The sequence below is a fragment of the Pelecanus crispus genome, chromosome 3 (genome assembly GCF_030463565.1).
Source record: "Pelecanus crispus isolate bPelCri1 chromosome 3, bPelCri1.pri, whole genome shotgun sequence".
NCBI lineage: Eukaryota > Metazoa > Chordata > Aves > Pelecaniformes > Pelecanidae > Pelecanus > Pelecanus crispus.
In genome coordinates, this window is record NC_134645.1 from 39,289,016 (window position 1) to 39,306,804 (window position 17,789).

Here is a 17,789-nt window from a genome sequence, read left to right on the forward strand (position 1 = left end):
TGTGAGTATCTTTTGTTTCTGTGCTGCTGTTCTTATATGTAGGTTGTTACTTTTGGGAGAGAAGGTCAGAAATTTTACTGCAGCGTGTTGTGATTTGTCTTTATGAGATTGTCCTTTGTTAGCAAAGATTTGAAATCTTCATATATGTAACTTTTATTTTTAAAAGGACACTTTTACAGATATGACATAGCCTGATAATAAAAAAAGAGGTTACATCTTCCTACACATTTACTGTCTACGGTTTCTCTGTTGTAGTGCGGTTGGCACGTTTGCTCGAGCATTGGACTGCAGTAGTTCTGTCAGGCAACCTAGTTTACACATGAGTGCAGCTGCTGCTTCCCGAGACATCACACTGGTAGGTGGCTTCTTAAAAGCCTTACGACATTTTTTTTATATCTGTGAATTCAACAGTATCTATTACTCCAGAGTCCCTGTCCTCTGGATATCTGTTTTCCTTTAGATACCTGTGTGTATGGTAGATAATTCTATGTGTTTTCTGTAAGCATATTGGTGCTGCCTTTGTAATCATACTGTAAATCACTTCAGCTGAAATCTGTTTAAATAGAATGTCTTCATATCTGATAATTTGTGCAGCAGAGTGGATAATACACATTGTATAGGGATTCATTCAGTATAATTGATCAATAGTGTGATTTGAAGTATGTGGTAATAAAGCTGATTGAAAATTGTTTAGATAATGTTTTGTACGTACTAGATGTGTGTCAGTAAATCTTATCAGTAAATCAGTATAAGCAATCTGACTTTGTAAGCAACTTATTGAAGAACATTTTACTTGAGATATCCTTAGGATGCTTCCTTAGTTTGTTAAAGTATTCACTGTAATGTAAGTGCCTGCATCTTTTAGAGAAAGTTAAAAATATATCAGTTACAGACAAAAGTTTTGTCTCTGTATATTCATATTAGCTGAGATGACTAGATGTGCTACAGTAATAAAAGTGTGCCAGGAAAACTGTGCGAGAACAAAAAAATCTTACTGTTTTGTAGAATCGAGTTTGCCTTAAATTTCCAAAGACACCAGCAGATGTTGTTTATTATTTTAAGTATTTGTGTACAGAATCATGAAGATCATAGTTAAGGCTAAAGTAGATCTGCAATTCATCAGATACTTGAGTATTTCAACTAGAGGACACTTGATGAAACTAACATCAGTTTAAAATAGTTAAGGTACTGCCTTATAAAGTGGCTAGAGAGCCCCTGGAATTTAGTTACACAAAATTTTGTGGGAACAGACAATATCAGCAGGTTAAAAAAAGGGGTTAGAAAAATTATGGACCATGACTCCATAAACGGATACTGAGGAGAGTAGGGAGAAGTGTACCATCTAGCATTCCCAATTCCCAAGGTTTGTAGGTGCTGGTAAGTGAAATGGTGTCATGGTTTAGCCCCAGCCAGCAGGTTAGCACCACGCAGCCTCTTGCTCACTCCCCCTACCCCGATGGGATGGGGGAGAGAATTGGAGGAGTAAGAGTGAGAAACACTCCTGGGGTGAGATAAGAACAGTTTAATAATTGAAATAAAGTAAAACAGTAATGATAATAATAACAATATAATAATGATAATAATAATAATATCCAAAGCAAGTGATGCACAATGCAATTGCTCACCACCCGCCAACCGATACCCAGACAGTTCCCGAGCAGCAATCGCTGCTCCCCGGCCACCCCACATCCCCCCCCCCCCCCCCCCCCCAGTTTCTATGCTGAGCATGACGTCACATGGTATGGAATAGCCCTTTGGTCAGTTTGGATCAACTGTTCTGGCTGTGCCCCTATCAGTTTCTTGTGCACCTGGCAGAGCATGTGAAGCTGAAAAGTCCTTGACTAAGATAAGCAGTACTCAGCAACAACTAAAAACATTAGTGTGTTATCAACATTCTTCTCCTACTAAATCCAAAACACAGCACTGTGCCTGCTACTAGGAAGAAAATTAACTCTATCCCAGCCAAAACCAGGACAAATGGGAATTGACTTCAGGCTGTGGTTAGACTTCCCTGCATATTTTCTCAAAGTAACATCCCTTGGTGCTGCTGTCAGAGACAGAATGCTTGGCTAGGTGGATGACTAGTCTGATTCAGTAGGGCAGTTCTTATATTCCAGATTAAATATTTTTCTCATCATACTAATGAATATATTTAACTTCTTACATTTTGCACTGTACTCAAAGGCTATTAAACAGGAAACTGATTTAGTCTGGACTTACAGTAGTGTAGTAAAGGCAGTGGCAAAAGGTACTGTTTTCAGTGATACTCAAAAAGAGTTTTCTGTTTCACGCTTGCTGATATGACCTTACCAACACAATTCTGTTCACATTAAATGCTTTATTTTTTCCATCAAAATAGTTCTTTAGTTTAACATTTTTCATTTCATTAAGATTTCATTGAATTAAGAATTTCTAATAAATCCCACACATTGCGCATCCTTCTTATGTATTCAGTGATTAATAGAATAGATTCATCTTTATAGCAAATTCTTCTTCTTTGAAAGTACCTGTGCAGTGCTGCTAATAAAGGGGTACATATAGTGTTTGAGTGCCGCATAAATGTTTCTCCATTGCAAATGATCCATTAAGTTCCATTACACTTAATGAAAGGCATGTTTTATAATGAGGCACCAGAGGAGCCACCCCACGTTTAATTATTGTGTGTGTCTGTTATTTTCCTACCCCCTCAGCTTTTTAAAACCCTTCTCTTTTGCTCTTTGACAATGTACTTCCTTCTAAGTTAAGAAAAGACATAGTTGTCATTGTAGTAGTTACTCTTTCAGACCTTGCCATGTTAATTGGGAGCATATTTTGAGGAGCAGTTTAAGTTAGCACAGACATCTGCAGAACTTGTGGTGTATGTCATTTATGATTTGGAAGGGATGTAGGTTCATAACACTAAGAAAATCATGCTGTCTGCATTCTTCATGCAAGGCAGATAACCCTTGCACCTGAAGTGCTATTAATGGGATTTCTGTACACTACACCTGTGGCTTTCCAGTATTCCTAATTAGTTGTTTCAGTTCGAGATGACTGTAAACAGACTGATGGTGGTGGTGGGGGGGGAAATGCAGAGGTTATAAACATGAGTAAATTCAGAGTGGATGTACACATTAAGGAGGTCTTGCAGCTTAACAGCAAGTGAGAAGCTACTTTCAGGCTTCCTTATTTTGAAAATGGGGAGGGTAATGAGACAAGGCAGGAAGTGACCAATGCTTTTAGACAACCCTACTGGAAGACATGAAATAATGTGTGTTTACCCTCTTAGATGATAGTAAATGTTCTTTTCTTACAGTGATAAAGACTTGTGAGACAACCAACCGAAACTCGCATTTCTGGCCTTCTCAGAGGCAGTGTTTTATTTTATAATGAAAATTGATCTCTGAGAAGAGAAGGAAACTGGGAAGACGTCCAGTTTCAGATTCCTAAACATTGCGTAGTGCATACACTGATAATGAGCGCCATTAAAGCAAAGCAGGTTGATGGAATCACTTGCTCCTTGTGGTGGACTTGTTTGGAAGAACCTGTGCTACTTTACTCTAAGGATGTAAATCTGGTTTTGGATGTCTCTTCAAAATGAAAAGTATGAACAGGTTTTTCCTTTGCATTTTGAATGACGTCTTTTTAATGATTTTTTTATTAGGCTTCCATATATGTGGCTCCTAAGATAAACAGGCTTAAAATATTAGAATTGAATTATAGAATCCATACTCTGGTTCCAGTTTGAGTGCTTTGTTAGAGGCAGTTCAGTCTAGCTGATTTAACTGACTACTGAAATTGCAGCTGTTTTGGGAATTGTGTGTTACAGCTTGTTTGCAGCATGCCCTGTCATTCCCTTTCTTCCCAGCTCCATGCAGCCCTTCCTTAGCTTTTGGTGGGTAGTTGCTTCCTTTACCTGCTTAAATTTGGACTTGAAGTTCACTCTATTTGTGTGGCTAATACCTTTCCTCTGGTGGGACCCTTCATCTGTGCTGGACAGTGTGCTCTGAGCAAGAGTTCTTAGGGAAGGGTGGTTCTTCCTCTGTCCTTCAAGCTCCTATTTGGGAGAGGCAATGACAGTTCTTCCCAGCCTCCTGCTCCTTAGGTATCAGGTACCCACTAGTTGTTTCCTGCAGTCCTCTCATCCTTGGGTAAAGCAGATAGAAAGGAGATTCCCCAGGACTTTTTGTCTTGGGCTCAAGTAACATCTTCAGGCTGCTCTTGCTTTTGCTAGCACAGTTTGCTCACTGCAGTTTGGGAATTTGATTGCAGGTGAGGGCTGACAAACCTGCAGAAGGCAGAGAGTGTTATCGTGGGAACTTGTCAGTGGTCTTCTGTCACAGAACAGCTCAGTGAGACAGTAGTTAATGACAGAGTTCATTATAAGTCTTTTCTTTAGTAATACCAAAAAAAGCTTTATGGAATCAGATGTTTATTATAGATGGAAAAATGAACATAAGGCAAGAGCAACATCCTGATTTCTTCACTTCTGTTGTAATTTTTAAGAAAGTTGGTATCAGTGAATAGATCCAGATTTATCAGCTGCTTGGAAAATGTCTGGTATGTACTGCTTTTCCAGAAGAGCTGCAATTTAAACAAAGATTTAAATCCTGATAGCACACCTGCGTAGCCAGCAGGTCGAGGGAGGTGATTCTGCCCCTCTACTCTGCTCTGGTGAGAGCTCACCTGGAGTACTGCGTCCAGCTCCGGGGCCCTCATCACAAAAAGGACATGGACCTGTTGGAGTGGGTCCAGAGGCAGGCCACAAAAATGATCCAAGGGCTGGAGCACCTCTACTACGAGGACAGGCTGAGAGAGTTGGGGTTGTTCAGCCTGGAGAAGAGAAGGCTGCGAGGAGACCTTATTGCGGCCTTCCAGTACTTAAAGGGGGCCTACAGGAAAGATGGGGAGAATCTTTTTAGCAAGGCCTGTTGTGACAGCACAAGGAATAATGGATTTAAACTAAAGAAGAATAGATTTAGACTAGACATAAGAAAGAAATTTTTTACAATGAGGGTGGTGAAGCACTGAAACAGGTTGCCCAGAGAGGTAGTGGAGGCCCCATCCCTAGAAACATTCAAGGTCAGGTTGGACGGGGCTCTGAGCAACCTGATCTGGTTAAAGCTGTCCCTGCTCCCTGCAGGGGGGTTGGGCTAGATGACCTCTAAAGGTCCCTTCCAACCCAAAGCATTCTAGGATTCTATGACTCATTCTATGATTCTGTATACTGTAAGAGTTCAATCTTTAGGCCTGATTTACTCATTGCCTGAGTGATATGCAATAAACTAGTGGTTTCATTTTACATTCCATAATCTGAGGATGATGGATTTTGGACATAATGCAACGTATTTCCATATTAGAATACTTCGGTGCATACTAGAAGGTTTCTTCTCAATGTTGGTGAATTCCAGTTGAACCATAAGTAAAATGACATATTGTAGGATAACAGTGTCATTACTTCTTGCAGACAAAAACAGTTCAAGAATCTTGTGCTTGATAGCTTTCAAAGAGGTGTATTGAAAGCTGGAGAAGGACTTCAGCCACTCATAGGAGATGCCAAAAGATAAGGAGAATTCATTATTTGCAGTACATCTCTGTGCAGAAGCCGAACTGGAATTCGACGCATAATGCAAGAGTGTTCCTTCCTTGAAAGGTTCTGGGTGCCCCCTCTAATATGAGTTTAGGGCTGTGTGAGAGATTGCATGCTATGGTTACAGCTCATCGCTGTGGTGGGACAAACAGGTGCGAGACTGAGGTTAACACAGTCACACACATTATTACACTTTAAACCTCTAAAATCTCCTTCAGCACAACAATTTAAAATTGTGGTGAGGGGGGCTTTTGGGACACTGAGTCAGAAAGGCTTCTTGTACGTTGCGCATTTTCCCTGCAGCTGGATTTGTGATGTAGTTGCTTGCTTTTCATATTCCCCATCATTGGTTAGTGATGTGAGCATTCAGCGTTACCTCTAAAGTGAATGCTATAAGTTGTTTGTTTTCTGTTTTCCTCTTCTATGAAGGAAAGTGAAGTAACCAAAGAAACCTCATTTACCCATCTTTGACAGCTTAGTTTAGCGAGGGACAAAAATCTTGCTTGTTTTTCAGTATGATGATAATGAAAACAATAAATGGCTTCTTTCTCCAGCAATGAGAATATTGAGCACATAGATGTCTGGGCAGCTGTTTAGCTACTATTTAGAACGTCTGTTAATTGAAAATGGCCCCTCAGTCAATATATGCCACTATCTCTACTGGGTTACTTGGAACCAATTTCTACTAACTAAAGATTCTCTAGAAATGTTTGCTAGTAATTTGCAGGAACTAATAAACTAATGTCGCTTTTAGTAAACATTTTATTAAGGCATTTCCTTTCCTAAATTAAGTAATAAACAATTTATTTTCTTATGTTCTGCAGCAGAAAGCCTATGATATGAAGATAGATCTAAATTTAGCACTAGTTGAGGCTTCTTGCATGGCTTATAGAAAATAAGATGTTGGATTTGGATTAACTAAATTGGACTGCTGTCTGTTTAAACAAGTTTTTTATTCTGTCCTTCTCCTTGGTAGTTTCATGCAATGGATACACTGCATAAACACAACTATGATTTGAGCAGTGCCATCAGTGTTCTCGTGCCACTTGGAGGGCCTGTCCTGTGTAGAGATGAAATGGAAGAGTGGTCAGCATCAGAAGCTAGTTTATTTGAAGAGGCATTGGAAAAGTATGGCAAGGACTTCAATGACATTCGACAAGACTTTGTAAGTACAGAAGTAGTACACTTTTCTGTTACTGTGTTTTTGCATGGGTGAGCATAACTGCTTTCTGTAGGTTTAGAAGATTAGCTAGAGAAGAAATCTGTGTAGCTGATATATGTAATTAACATACATATACATTTTGTCTGGATGAAAGTCAATATGCTTTCTTGTTCAGTGCCATTCTTATGAAAGATGTTGACAGAAGATAGTGTATTTAATGGTTTAGTACCAGGTAGGACATCTCATGCTGATGTGTTTTGATAAGGATTTTTACAAGGATTTTACAAGCATCTGAAAAAGCTCCAGCAGCTTTTCAGAACTTCTACTGAAATTCATTAGCAGCTACACGGCTGACTCGCCTGAGTGTTTTTGGAAAAGCTGGGGTTTCCTTCTGTAGTTAGCAGAGAGAAATTTATATTCAGATAGCTTTTAAAGTGCACTATAGGGAGTTATTTTGACATATTAGGTATTTTGGGACTTCTGAAAAGTAAAGGAAATGTTTTCCAATATGTTCTAACTACACTGGTTTTGCTACTGAAATATCAGACTATAGGGCAGCAAAGCTTTAATTTGCTGAATTCTGATGCAGAGTAATTAAAAGAAATTGATTCTAACACTGATTGCTGGAACTGCTAGTAATTTGTCTGCCAATTTTTTTTGCATGTTTCTTGGAGAGCCTCTTTCTTTCAAGGGAAAAGATTTCCTCTGTTGTAATAAGTTCAAGTCGGGCTTTGTGAAAAGGTTAGGATTTGAGCCAAAGGAGTTCCATTATTTAAGATTGAAGTCGATTGAAGCATTTTCACAACAACTCATTCTGCTTTGAGAGCTCAGATTTTTTTTTTCTTTGCAGATGTTACTAATAATCTTTGTGAGGGGAAAATGTTACTGTATGGTAAATATGGAAGTCCTTCCAAGACGGAGTGCAGGACAGTGGGAGGAGGCTTGGCACTGAGCTTAAGCTGTCTTTTTTTCACTTTCACAGTTCTGAAATGAAACAGATAATTGAATGAAGGTGGGAAGGGAAGGCTATTGTTTTTCTGAAGAACTGACATTTTAACAGGTGTAATATATCTGTGTGTTATTTTTGAGATTCCTAAGGGAGAAAATGTTCACTGCATCCATCACATAAGGTTGAAAATTGCATCATGGATGAAATAGCTCTGTTAAGTTCAAGAAAATATGATTGGAAAAGAGTATTTTATAGAGTTTTAGAACTGAAATTTTAATGTAAACTACAGTTCCTTATTATTTCTCATACAGATAAATGGTCCTCAGCTGTTATTGTACAATAGTTCGGTAGCTGTGTCTTTTAACTAAATGTCTCCTAATACATAGTATTTGGCTTTTCAAAATGCCTGAAGCATATATTACAGATTTTATTGGCTGTTTACAAGTTGAGTCCTAACACAATTTGTGACCAAGTATACCTTAGCCTTGTCTTTGGTATTTATGTAGTTATTTTTATTATCTGTATAATTTCTGTGTTACATTACATGTAGTTTTGTTGATATGCATGCATTAGAGTGATACAGTGGAGTAATGTGTTGCAGGAATAGCTTATGTGTTTGTAATGTTCAAATGTTAGATATTTGAATGAGTCTACTAGAAGCTGTTTAAAATGTTCAGATTTTATCTCAGGTACACTCCTGATACCCTCCTTCTTTCACTGAATATTCTTTCCCAAAACGCAGATCTTTTCCCTTGCCCTCCTCCCAAAGTGAGACACACACGCAGACCTAGAGATAGGGTTGCATAACCTACTGAGGGCACATTAATGATGACTCAGAGTGCAGCAGAAATGGATGTGGGGCGCTAAGTAATTATAGTCTCATTTAGTTAGAACAGGGATGTTGTCTATCCTTAGTCACTTTTTTTTTTACCTTTGGGAAAGTGGCATGTCATTTTTAAAACATCATTAGAAGAGCATCTATTTTACATATCAATTTATGTGGTATTGGTAACAGTGCACACAGTCTTGATCTAATTCTGTGTAATTTGAAATCTTTCAATTATATGAACCATTGTGTAATCTTGGGATATCTTAATTTCTCTAGAGTAAAATTTGTGTGTTCTCACTTGCTATGTAGCATTCTGGAAGTATAGGGATTTGAAAAAAAAAATTGGTTTTAAGTAATCGTCTAAAATAGTCCTCCAAGATTTAGATGATGGGTATATGAAAAGTTTCTGCAAGGTGAGGTAGGTATAAATATGTAGCATTTAAACAGTGATTTTTCATGAGACTTCATTTATCTATTATCATCCCTCTCTTCAGTAGCGTCATTGAAAAGTAAGTACTTTTACATGTGATGTAAGAGCATGGACAAAGAAGCTAATGCACTGGTAGCGTACGTGCTAACTTGTTCAAGTGCCCGCGTAGGATCTAATGATAAAATTAAATCCTATGGTGCTTGAGATTAAATCTGAACCTAAGCAGTTACGCGGTGGAGCCACAGTACAGGTAAGACTGTCGTGTTGCATGGCAGAAAGTGGTTGGTAGCAGTCTCCGGAAGAAGAAGGGTTATGTAGTACCTGCTTGAGTCATTATATGCCAGAGGAGTTGCCTTTTCTGAATTGGCCCAGATTTGCAAGGCATGGCAGCTGCAATTGCAGCCCTTACATGATGGTTCTCTAAAGGGCAGGTTCATTTACTTTTCCAGCAATTAGTAAGAACTGGTACTATTTGACATTCAGTGTGCAGCACAAGCATTAAGCTATAAACATTAAATATTAGTAAGCAAGACGATTATTATAAATTAAATAGTGTAAAGGAGTTTACTTTTTTTTTAATTGACAGAAGAAGCTTGTTTGTTATGAAATTACCAGTCTAGCCTTTGAATAATCATTTTCATCAGCTGTTGACTCATCAACTGTTATAGGAGCTCATTTGTTGAGCTTCTGCTGTCTTTAAGAACCTATGTGAATCCTAATCAACCTAAACTTTTTAAGTTAATTGAATTTACTTGATGTACTTGAATTACTTCACATCCCAGGGTAATAGAATGGAAGAAGACTGAATTTTATGTTCTCCAAATAGAACTATTTTCCTAATGGTAAGAGACAGCTGTTATGCTTGTTAATTCTTAGTTTTTCATTATCAACAGTTACAAATTTGTGAAAAAGGTTACATCTCAAATGTGGCAGGAAAGGCCTTGGGAATCAGGCATGAACCATTTATAGAAAACAGGATCAACTGTTTTCCAACTTCAGAAAATTGTGGAAACATGCCTTAAAATTAACATGTTCATTTTAAGATACTTTAGAATCCTAAGTTTTTCCTGCTGGTCTGATTTGAGTGGTCCATTTTTACTCTCAAGAAACTAAAGAAACTGAAAATCCCCTCTACTTGTTTTTGTACTGCTGACAGTTCTTTGATCATTTTCTCCTACAAAAATGTCACACAGACAGTCATTTTTACTTCTTTCAATTAGTGTTCAACAGAATTTGGTAATGAAAGTACATTATTCTGTGGCTGCTCTGGCAGTTCAGAGCCACCTCTGGAAAATTCACGTGCCTCTGCAATGTTTTGTCATTTAAGTGCATAGGTAAACAGAATATAGGATATTCATGCTCAGTCTGTCAAACAGGTTTTCTGAGTTGTGAATCAAAATGTAAAAGGATTATGGTTATCCCGTCCAAGCACCTTAATTATCTTTCGTTAATTGTAGATGCCTAGTGAGTGAATGAACATACTGGTGTCACGATCAGAGTTAAAACAGATTAAAGTATTTTCTAGAGAAATGTCATGCTACATAATCTGTAATATGAATGTGTTAATAAGTGTTCAGGAAAGAAAGTAAAAATGGAGAAGCTAAAATGTGCTAGTTGGCCATGGCAGGTAGTTGGGGTGACAGTGTTTCATCTGGATGCGAGGAAGCTATGGACCTAGAGACTGAGAAGCAGCTCATGTGTCACCTCACATCAAACGCGTGTTCCCATCACTGGCCTTTTCTTGGGCAGATTTCTCTTAAGGCATAACTTACCTGAGAAAGTAAAAGGATTTTAGTAAACCAGATTGTGTTGCTGTGTATTGCAACATCAGCTTAGGCATTTGTTGCACTGCTATGTGTTAAATGCAAATGGACGAAACTGCTATTGTTTGGACCAGGGATTTACACACTGTGGTACACAGCCTCAAAAAGATTTCACAGCTGAGTCTGTTTTAAGTAATCGTCTAAAATAGTCCTCCAAGATTTAGATGATGGGTATATGAAAAGTTTCTGCAAGGTGAGGTAGGTATAAATATGTAGCATTTAAACAGTGATTTTTCATGAGACTTCATTTATCTATTATCATCCCTCTCTTCAGTAGCGTCATTGAAAAGTAAGTACTTTTACATGTGATGTAAGAGCATGGACAAAGAAGCTAATGCACTGGTAGCGTACGTGCTAACTTGTTCAAGTGCCCGCGTAGGATCTAATGATAAAATTAAATCCTATGGTGCTTGAGATTAAATCTGAACCTAAGCAGTTACGCGGTGGAGCCACAGTACAGGTAAGACTGTCGTGTTGCATGGCAGAAAGTGGTTGGTAGCAGTCTCCGGAAGAAGAAGGGTTATGTAGTACCTGCTTGAGTCATTATATGCCAGAGGAGTTGCCTTTTCTGAATTGGCCCAGATTTGCAAGGCATGGCAGCTGCAATTGCAGCCCTTACATGATGGTTCTCTAAAGGGCAGGTTCATTTACTTTTCCAGCAATTAGTAAGAACTGGTACTATTTGACATTCAGTGTGCAGCACAAGCATTAAGCTATAAACATTAAATATTAGTAAGCAAGACGATTATTATAAATTAAATAGTGTAAAGGAGTTTACTTTTTTTTTAATTGACAGAAGAAGCTTGTTTGTTATGAAATTACCAGTCTAGCCTTTGAATAATCATTTTCATCAGCTGTTGACTCATCAACTGTTATAGGAGCTCATTTGTTGAGCTTCTGCTGTCTTTAAGAACCTATGTGAATCCTAATCAACCTAAACTTTTTAAGTTAATTGAATTTACTTGATGTACTTGAATTACTTCACATCCCAGGGTAATAGAATGGAAGAAGACTGAATTTTATGTTCTCCAAATAGAACTATTTTCCTAATGGTAAGAGACAGCTGTTATGCTTGTTAATTCTTAGTTTTTCATTATCAACAGTTACAAATTTGTGAAAAAGGTTACATCTCAAATGTGGCAGGAAAGGCCTTGGGAATCAGGCATGAACCATTTATAGAAAACAGGATCAACTGTTTTCCAACTTCAGAAAATTGTGGAAACATGCCTTAAAATTAACATGTTCATTTTAAGATACTTTAGAATCCTAAGTTTTTCCTGCTGGTCTGATTTGAGTGGTCCATTTTTACTCTCAAGAAACTAAAGAAACTGAAAATCCCCTCTACTTGTTTTTGTACTGCTGACAGTTCTTTGATCATTTTCTCCTACAAAAATGTCACACAGACAGTCATTTTTACTTCTTTCAATTAGTGTTCAACAGAATTTGGTAATGAAAGTACATTATTCTGTGGCTGCTCTGGCAGTTCAGAGCCACCTCTGGAAAATTCACGTGCCTCTGCAATGTTTTGTCATTTAAGTGCATAGGTAAACAGAATATAGGATATTCATGCTCAGTCTGTCAAACAGGTTTTCTGAGTTGTGAATCAAAATGTAAAAGGATTATGGTTATCCCGTCCAAGCACCTTAATTATCTTTCGTTAATTGTAGATGCCTAGTGAGTGAATGAACATACTGGTGTCACGATCAGAGTTAAAACAGATTAAAGTATTTTCTAGAGAAATGTCATGCTACATAATCTGTAATATGAATGTGTTAATAAGTGTTCAGGAAAGAAAGTAAAAATGGAGAAGCTAAAATGTGCTAGTTGGCCATGGCAGGTAGTTGGGGTGACAGTGTTTCATCTGGATGCGAGGAAGCTATGGACCTAGAGACTGAGAAGCAGCTCATGTGTCACCTCACATCAAACGCGTGTTCCCATCACTGGCCTTTTCTTGGGCAGATTTCTCTTAAGGCATAACTTACCTGAGAAAGTAAAAGGATTTTAGTAAACCAGATTGTGTTGCTGTGTATTGCAACATCAGCTTAGGCATTTGTTGCACTGCTATGTGTTAAATGCAAATGGACGAAACTGCTATTGTTTGGACCAGGGATTTACACACTGTGGTACACAGCCTCAAAAAGATTTCACAGCTGAGTCTGTTTTAAGTAATCGTCTAAAATAGTCCTCCAAGATTTAGATGATGGGTATATGAAAAGTTTCTGCAAGGTGAGGTAGGTATAAATATGTAGCATTTAAACAGTGATTTTTCATGAGACTTCATTTATCTATTATCATCCCTCTCTTCAGTAGCGTCATTGAAAAGTAAGTACTTTTACATGTGATGTAAGAGCATGGACAAAGAAGCTAATGCACTGGTAGCGTACGTGCTAACTTGTTCAAGTGCCCGCGTAGGATCTAATGATAAAATTAAATCCTATGGTGCTTGAGATTAAATCTGAACCTAAGCAGTTACGCGGTGGAGCCACAGTACAGGTAAGACTGTCGTGTTGCATGGCAGAAAGTGGTTGGTAGCAGTCTCCGGAAGAAGAAGGGTTATGTAGTACCTGCTTGAGTCATTATATGCCAGAGGAGTTGCCTTTTCTGAATTGGCCCAGATTTGCAAGGCATGGCAGCTGCAATTGCAGCCCTTACATGATGGTTCTCTAAAGGGCAGGTTCATTTACTTTTCCAGCAATTAGTAAGAACTGGTACTATTTGACATTCAGTGTGCAGCACAAGCATTAAGCTATAAACATTAAATATTAGTAAGCAAGACGATTATTATAAATTAAATAGTGTAAAGGAGTTTACTTTTTTTTTAATTGACAGAAGAAGCTTGTTTGTTATGAAATTACCAGTCTAGCCTTTGAATAATCATTTTCATCAGCTGTTGACTCATCAACTGTTATAGGAGCTCATTTGTTGAGCTTCTGCTGTCTTTAAGAACCTATGTGAATCCTAATCAACCTAAACTTTTTAAGTTAATTGAATTTACTTGATGTACTTGAATTACTTCACATCCCAGGGTAATAGAATGGAAGAAGACTGAATTTTATGTTCTCCAAATAGAACTATTTTCCTAATGGTAAGAGACAGCTGTTATGCTTGTTAATTCTTAGTTTTTCATTATCAACAGTTACAAATTTGTGAAAAAGGTTACATCTCAAATGTGGCAGGAAAGGCCTTGGGAATCAGGCATGAACCATTTATAGAAAACAGGATCAACTGTTTTCCAACTTCAGAAAATTGTGGAAACATGCCTTAAAATTAACATGTTCATTTTAAGATACTTTAGAATCCTAAGTTTTTCCTGCTGGTCTGATTTGAGTGGTCCATTTTTACTCTCAAGAAACTAAAGAAACTGAAAATCCCCTCTACTTGTTTTTGTACTGCTGACAGTTCTTTGATCATTTTCTCCTACAAAAATGTCACACAGACAGTCATTTTTACTTCTTTCAATTAGTGTTCAACAGAATTTGGTAATGAAAGTACATTATTCTGTGGCTGCTCTGGCAGTTCAGAGCCACCTCTGGAAAATTCACGTGCCTCTGCAATGTTTTGTCATTTAAGTGCATAGGTAAACAGAATATAGGATATTCATGCTCAGTCTGTCAAACAGGTTTTCTGAGTTGTGAATCAAAATGTAAAAGGATTATGGTTATCCCGTCCAAGCACCTTAATTATCTTTCGTTAATTGTAGATGCCTAGTGAGTGAATGAACATACTGGTGTCACGATCAGAGTTAAAACAGATTAAAGTATTTTCTAGAGAAATGTCATGCTACATAATCTGTAATATGAATGTGTTAATAAGTGTTCAGGAAAGAAAGTAAAAATGGAGAAGCTAAAATGTGCTAGTTGGCCATGGCAGGTAGTTGGGGTGACAGTGTTTCATCTGGATGCGAGGAAGCTATGGACCTAGAGACTGAGAAGCAGCTCATGTGTCACCTCACATCAAACGCGTGTTCCCATCACTGGCCTTTTCTTGGGCAGATTTCTCTTAAGGCATAACTTACCTGAGAAAGTAAAAGGATTTTAGTAAACCAGATTGTGTTGCTGTGTATTGCAACATCAGCTTAGGCATTTGTTGCACTGCTATGTGTTAAATGCAAATGGACGAAACTGCTATTGTTTGGACCAGGGATTTACACACTGTGGTACACAGCCTCAAAAAGATTTCACAGCTGAGTCTGGAACTGAATCCCAGCTCCTGAAAGGCAGAGGTGGGAGCCAGACTCAGTTCTTCTTAAGTATCTGCAAGCCAGCAGCTTGAAAAACTGGCTGTGAGCTCCTGCATGGTGGGAGGGGCAGCTTGGTACAGTGCTCCTCTGTTGCTTTTAGGAACATAGTTAGAGGTTCAGGAAACTATTCTTTTGGCTTAGGGCATGGAGAAAGCCCCAAAGTGGAATGAATAAGGTTGGAAAGATAACATTTCCACATGTGTATTTCTGGGACTTCTTAAAAATCATCCTTATTTCTGGAGAGTGGAGAATATTAGTGTTAATGCATGCCTCTAGAAAAAAACATGCACAAAATAGTAGCATGTTTCCAGGTTACGAAGAAAAATTGCATGAATTCTGTAAGAGAATTACTAATTTAAATGATAGAAAGAATTTATGGAGTTAAATAGGTGATTTGGTAGTAATTAAAAATGGCTGCTGTATGCTTAATTTTCTCCCCTAAACTTAGGCTAATACATTTTCACTTTACCAATGAACATGTGCACCCAAAATAATAATAGTCATCATCATAATCATCACTTGCCCTGAGTTTGCACAGAGATTTTTGTGTAATACTCATCGTTAGTATCACTCGTGTTGCTCAAAGTAGCTCAAAGTAGCATCCTTTTGTTTCTTGTTTAGTGGTCAAGAGTATGCAGAAGTTTATGCAAATCTAGTGGTATTGTATGAGCAGCTGAGTTGTTATGGGACTTGCAGAACCTGTGAACTAAGTACCATAACCATTGTATTTTTTTCAGAGTAAAATTACCATGAGACTCAAACACAGTTTTGTCAAGATGATTTATTTTAGTCCTGATGTTGTTCTCCATCTGATACACTTTGTAATAGAGATATTACCTTCTGTGTTTCCTGATGAAAATCTGGATTCTGTTTTGATCATTTTCTTTAACCATATGGCTTAAACAGAATAAATTACATTTGGATTTAGATGTGTAGCATTGTTGTAATTCTGCATCTTTGTTAACTATAAGGGAAGTTTGTGTATTAGTAATATGTATTTATTTGCATATGGATTTTAATGTAGGTATTTAATACATTCACATTTTAGTATTTGTGTATCAACGATACTTGATTATAATGTGTTTAATAAGATGTGGACATTGCAATTTCTTGGAACTACTTTAATTTGTAACAAATATTTTTCAGCTCCCTTGGAAGTCGCTGACCAGCATCATTGAGTATTATTACATGTGGAAAACCACTGACAGATATGTGCAGCAGGTAATTTAATGGCTATTTCAGCATGAACCAGTCTGCCATGTTCTTAAAAAATCTGAACTTGTTAAAGCACAAAAATCTGTTTGTATTATTAAAAAGATACATGGTGGGAAGCCTATAGCAGTATTTTAGGCTATAGACCAGTGGTTTTGTGCTGCTCACAGGGTGCACTATCAAATCCTCTGATGCCTACTGTACATCACATAGCAGTGAAGAGCTTTTTAAGCCATTTGTATTGTATTCTGGTTTATAGCAATGTGATTCCTGGTTCTTACTACAATATGGGAAAAGAAGGAAACGGGCTGCAGAGCAACTGCTTTAGGCTGTGAAGCTGTGCATGGGACTGAAGGAAAAGGAATGTACATTGTGTTAAAGGTGGCTGCTAGTGTTACAGACCTTTTATTGATATTCCATGATAGAACATTACTTTGGCATTACCAGGATTTAAAAGTCAAATTGAGAACATTCTGCACACAGTGGATGTGTTTGTCCTTCTGATTGAACGTTCAGTTGTTTGGGTTGCTCTGGAGCAGAAACATGATTATATTGGGTACCCACACTGGGATATTTTAAGCAGGTTACGCAAAATTTCAGTGTTAGTGCTTTTTATATATTGCGCTCCATATAGATTTACTCCTTGATTGAGATATACAGAATATTTATTTATGATTTAACATCTAACTCTGTAGCTTCTTTACTTGCTGTGTAATTGGTGGCGATGTATGTACTGCATGTTGAAAACAAATTTTATGCTGTAATAATTACAGCTGTATTATAGATGGATCTTTGGAATTGCTTCTGATTTTGTTGCAGTGTGTCAGAACGATGATTGCTGCAGGTTGTTATGGTTTATTTGGAAGTGTTTCTGCATTGTGTTGGTAGGGTATGGAAAGTAAGGGAGAAGTCTTTTACCACATAGCAGAGTCTTGGACTATCACTAGCACCTTCTAGTTCTGTGGATAATACGAAGAGAGAATAATATGCTGTGTATAAAGGCATGTTTTTCTGGGTTTGTCTCCATTCATTTCACTTCTAACACTTTTTTTTTTGCACTGTTAATCTTTATCGTAGAAAGGTATTGCCAGCAGAGATTTGCTGTGCTGTTTGTCAGCTCTTAAGGACTGGGCAACGGATGATCTTGAAGAAGCAAATAAAAAGATTTTATTGATACTGAAAACCATGGAGTAAGGATAAATTGAAGTGCAAATTGACTTTTGTCAATGCTCTTGGGTTGCTCAGACACTGATCTTGTTTTCTGTGAAATTTTTCTGAAATACTTGCTCTGGAGTGGTTGGTGAAAGACTGAGAATCCCTTTCTAAAGTTCTCTAGGGCTTCATTATGATCCCGTTGCTACAACAATCAAGGTGTGTGATGGTGTGCCGAGTTTGTGTATCCTTTCACAGGATTTTTAGCCTCACATATAAGAAAAATACATAGGTGTTATGGTTATCTACAACTCAAATACTCTTACAAATGCCTGTGTTTTACTTGTAACTAAGTAAACTTAGAACATTCTAACTCAGAACATGGCAACACACCACAGGATTTAATGCTTTAGACATGTTCTT

At 37.7% G+C, this 17,789-nt stretch overlaps 1 protein-coding gene across 1 annotated transcript in view; it reads left to right on the top strand.

Annotated features, from left to right (window-relative positions):
- The window catches only part of MTA3 (metastasis associated 1 family member 3), a 147,860-nt gene that overhangs the window by 69,400 nt on the left and 60,671 nt on the right, over positions 1-17,789 (top strand). The window contains exons 8-10 of the mRNA XM_075707348.1: positions 256-355; positions 6,546-6,734; positions 16,149-16,223. Of these exons, the coding sequence (XP_075563463.1) occupies positions 256-355; positions 6,546-6,734; positions 16,149-16,223 (364 nt within the window). The remainder of the gene's footprint in view (positions 1-255; positions 356-6,545; positions 6,735-16,148; positions 16,224-17,789) is intronic.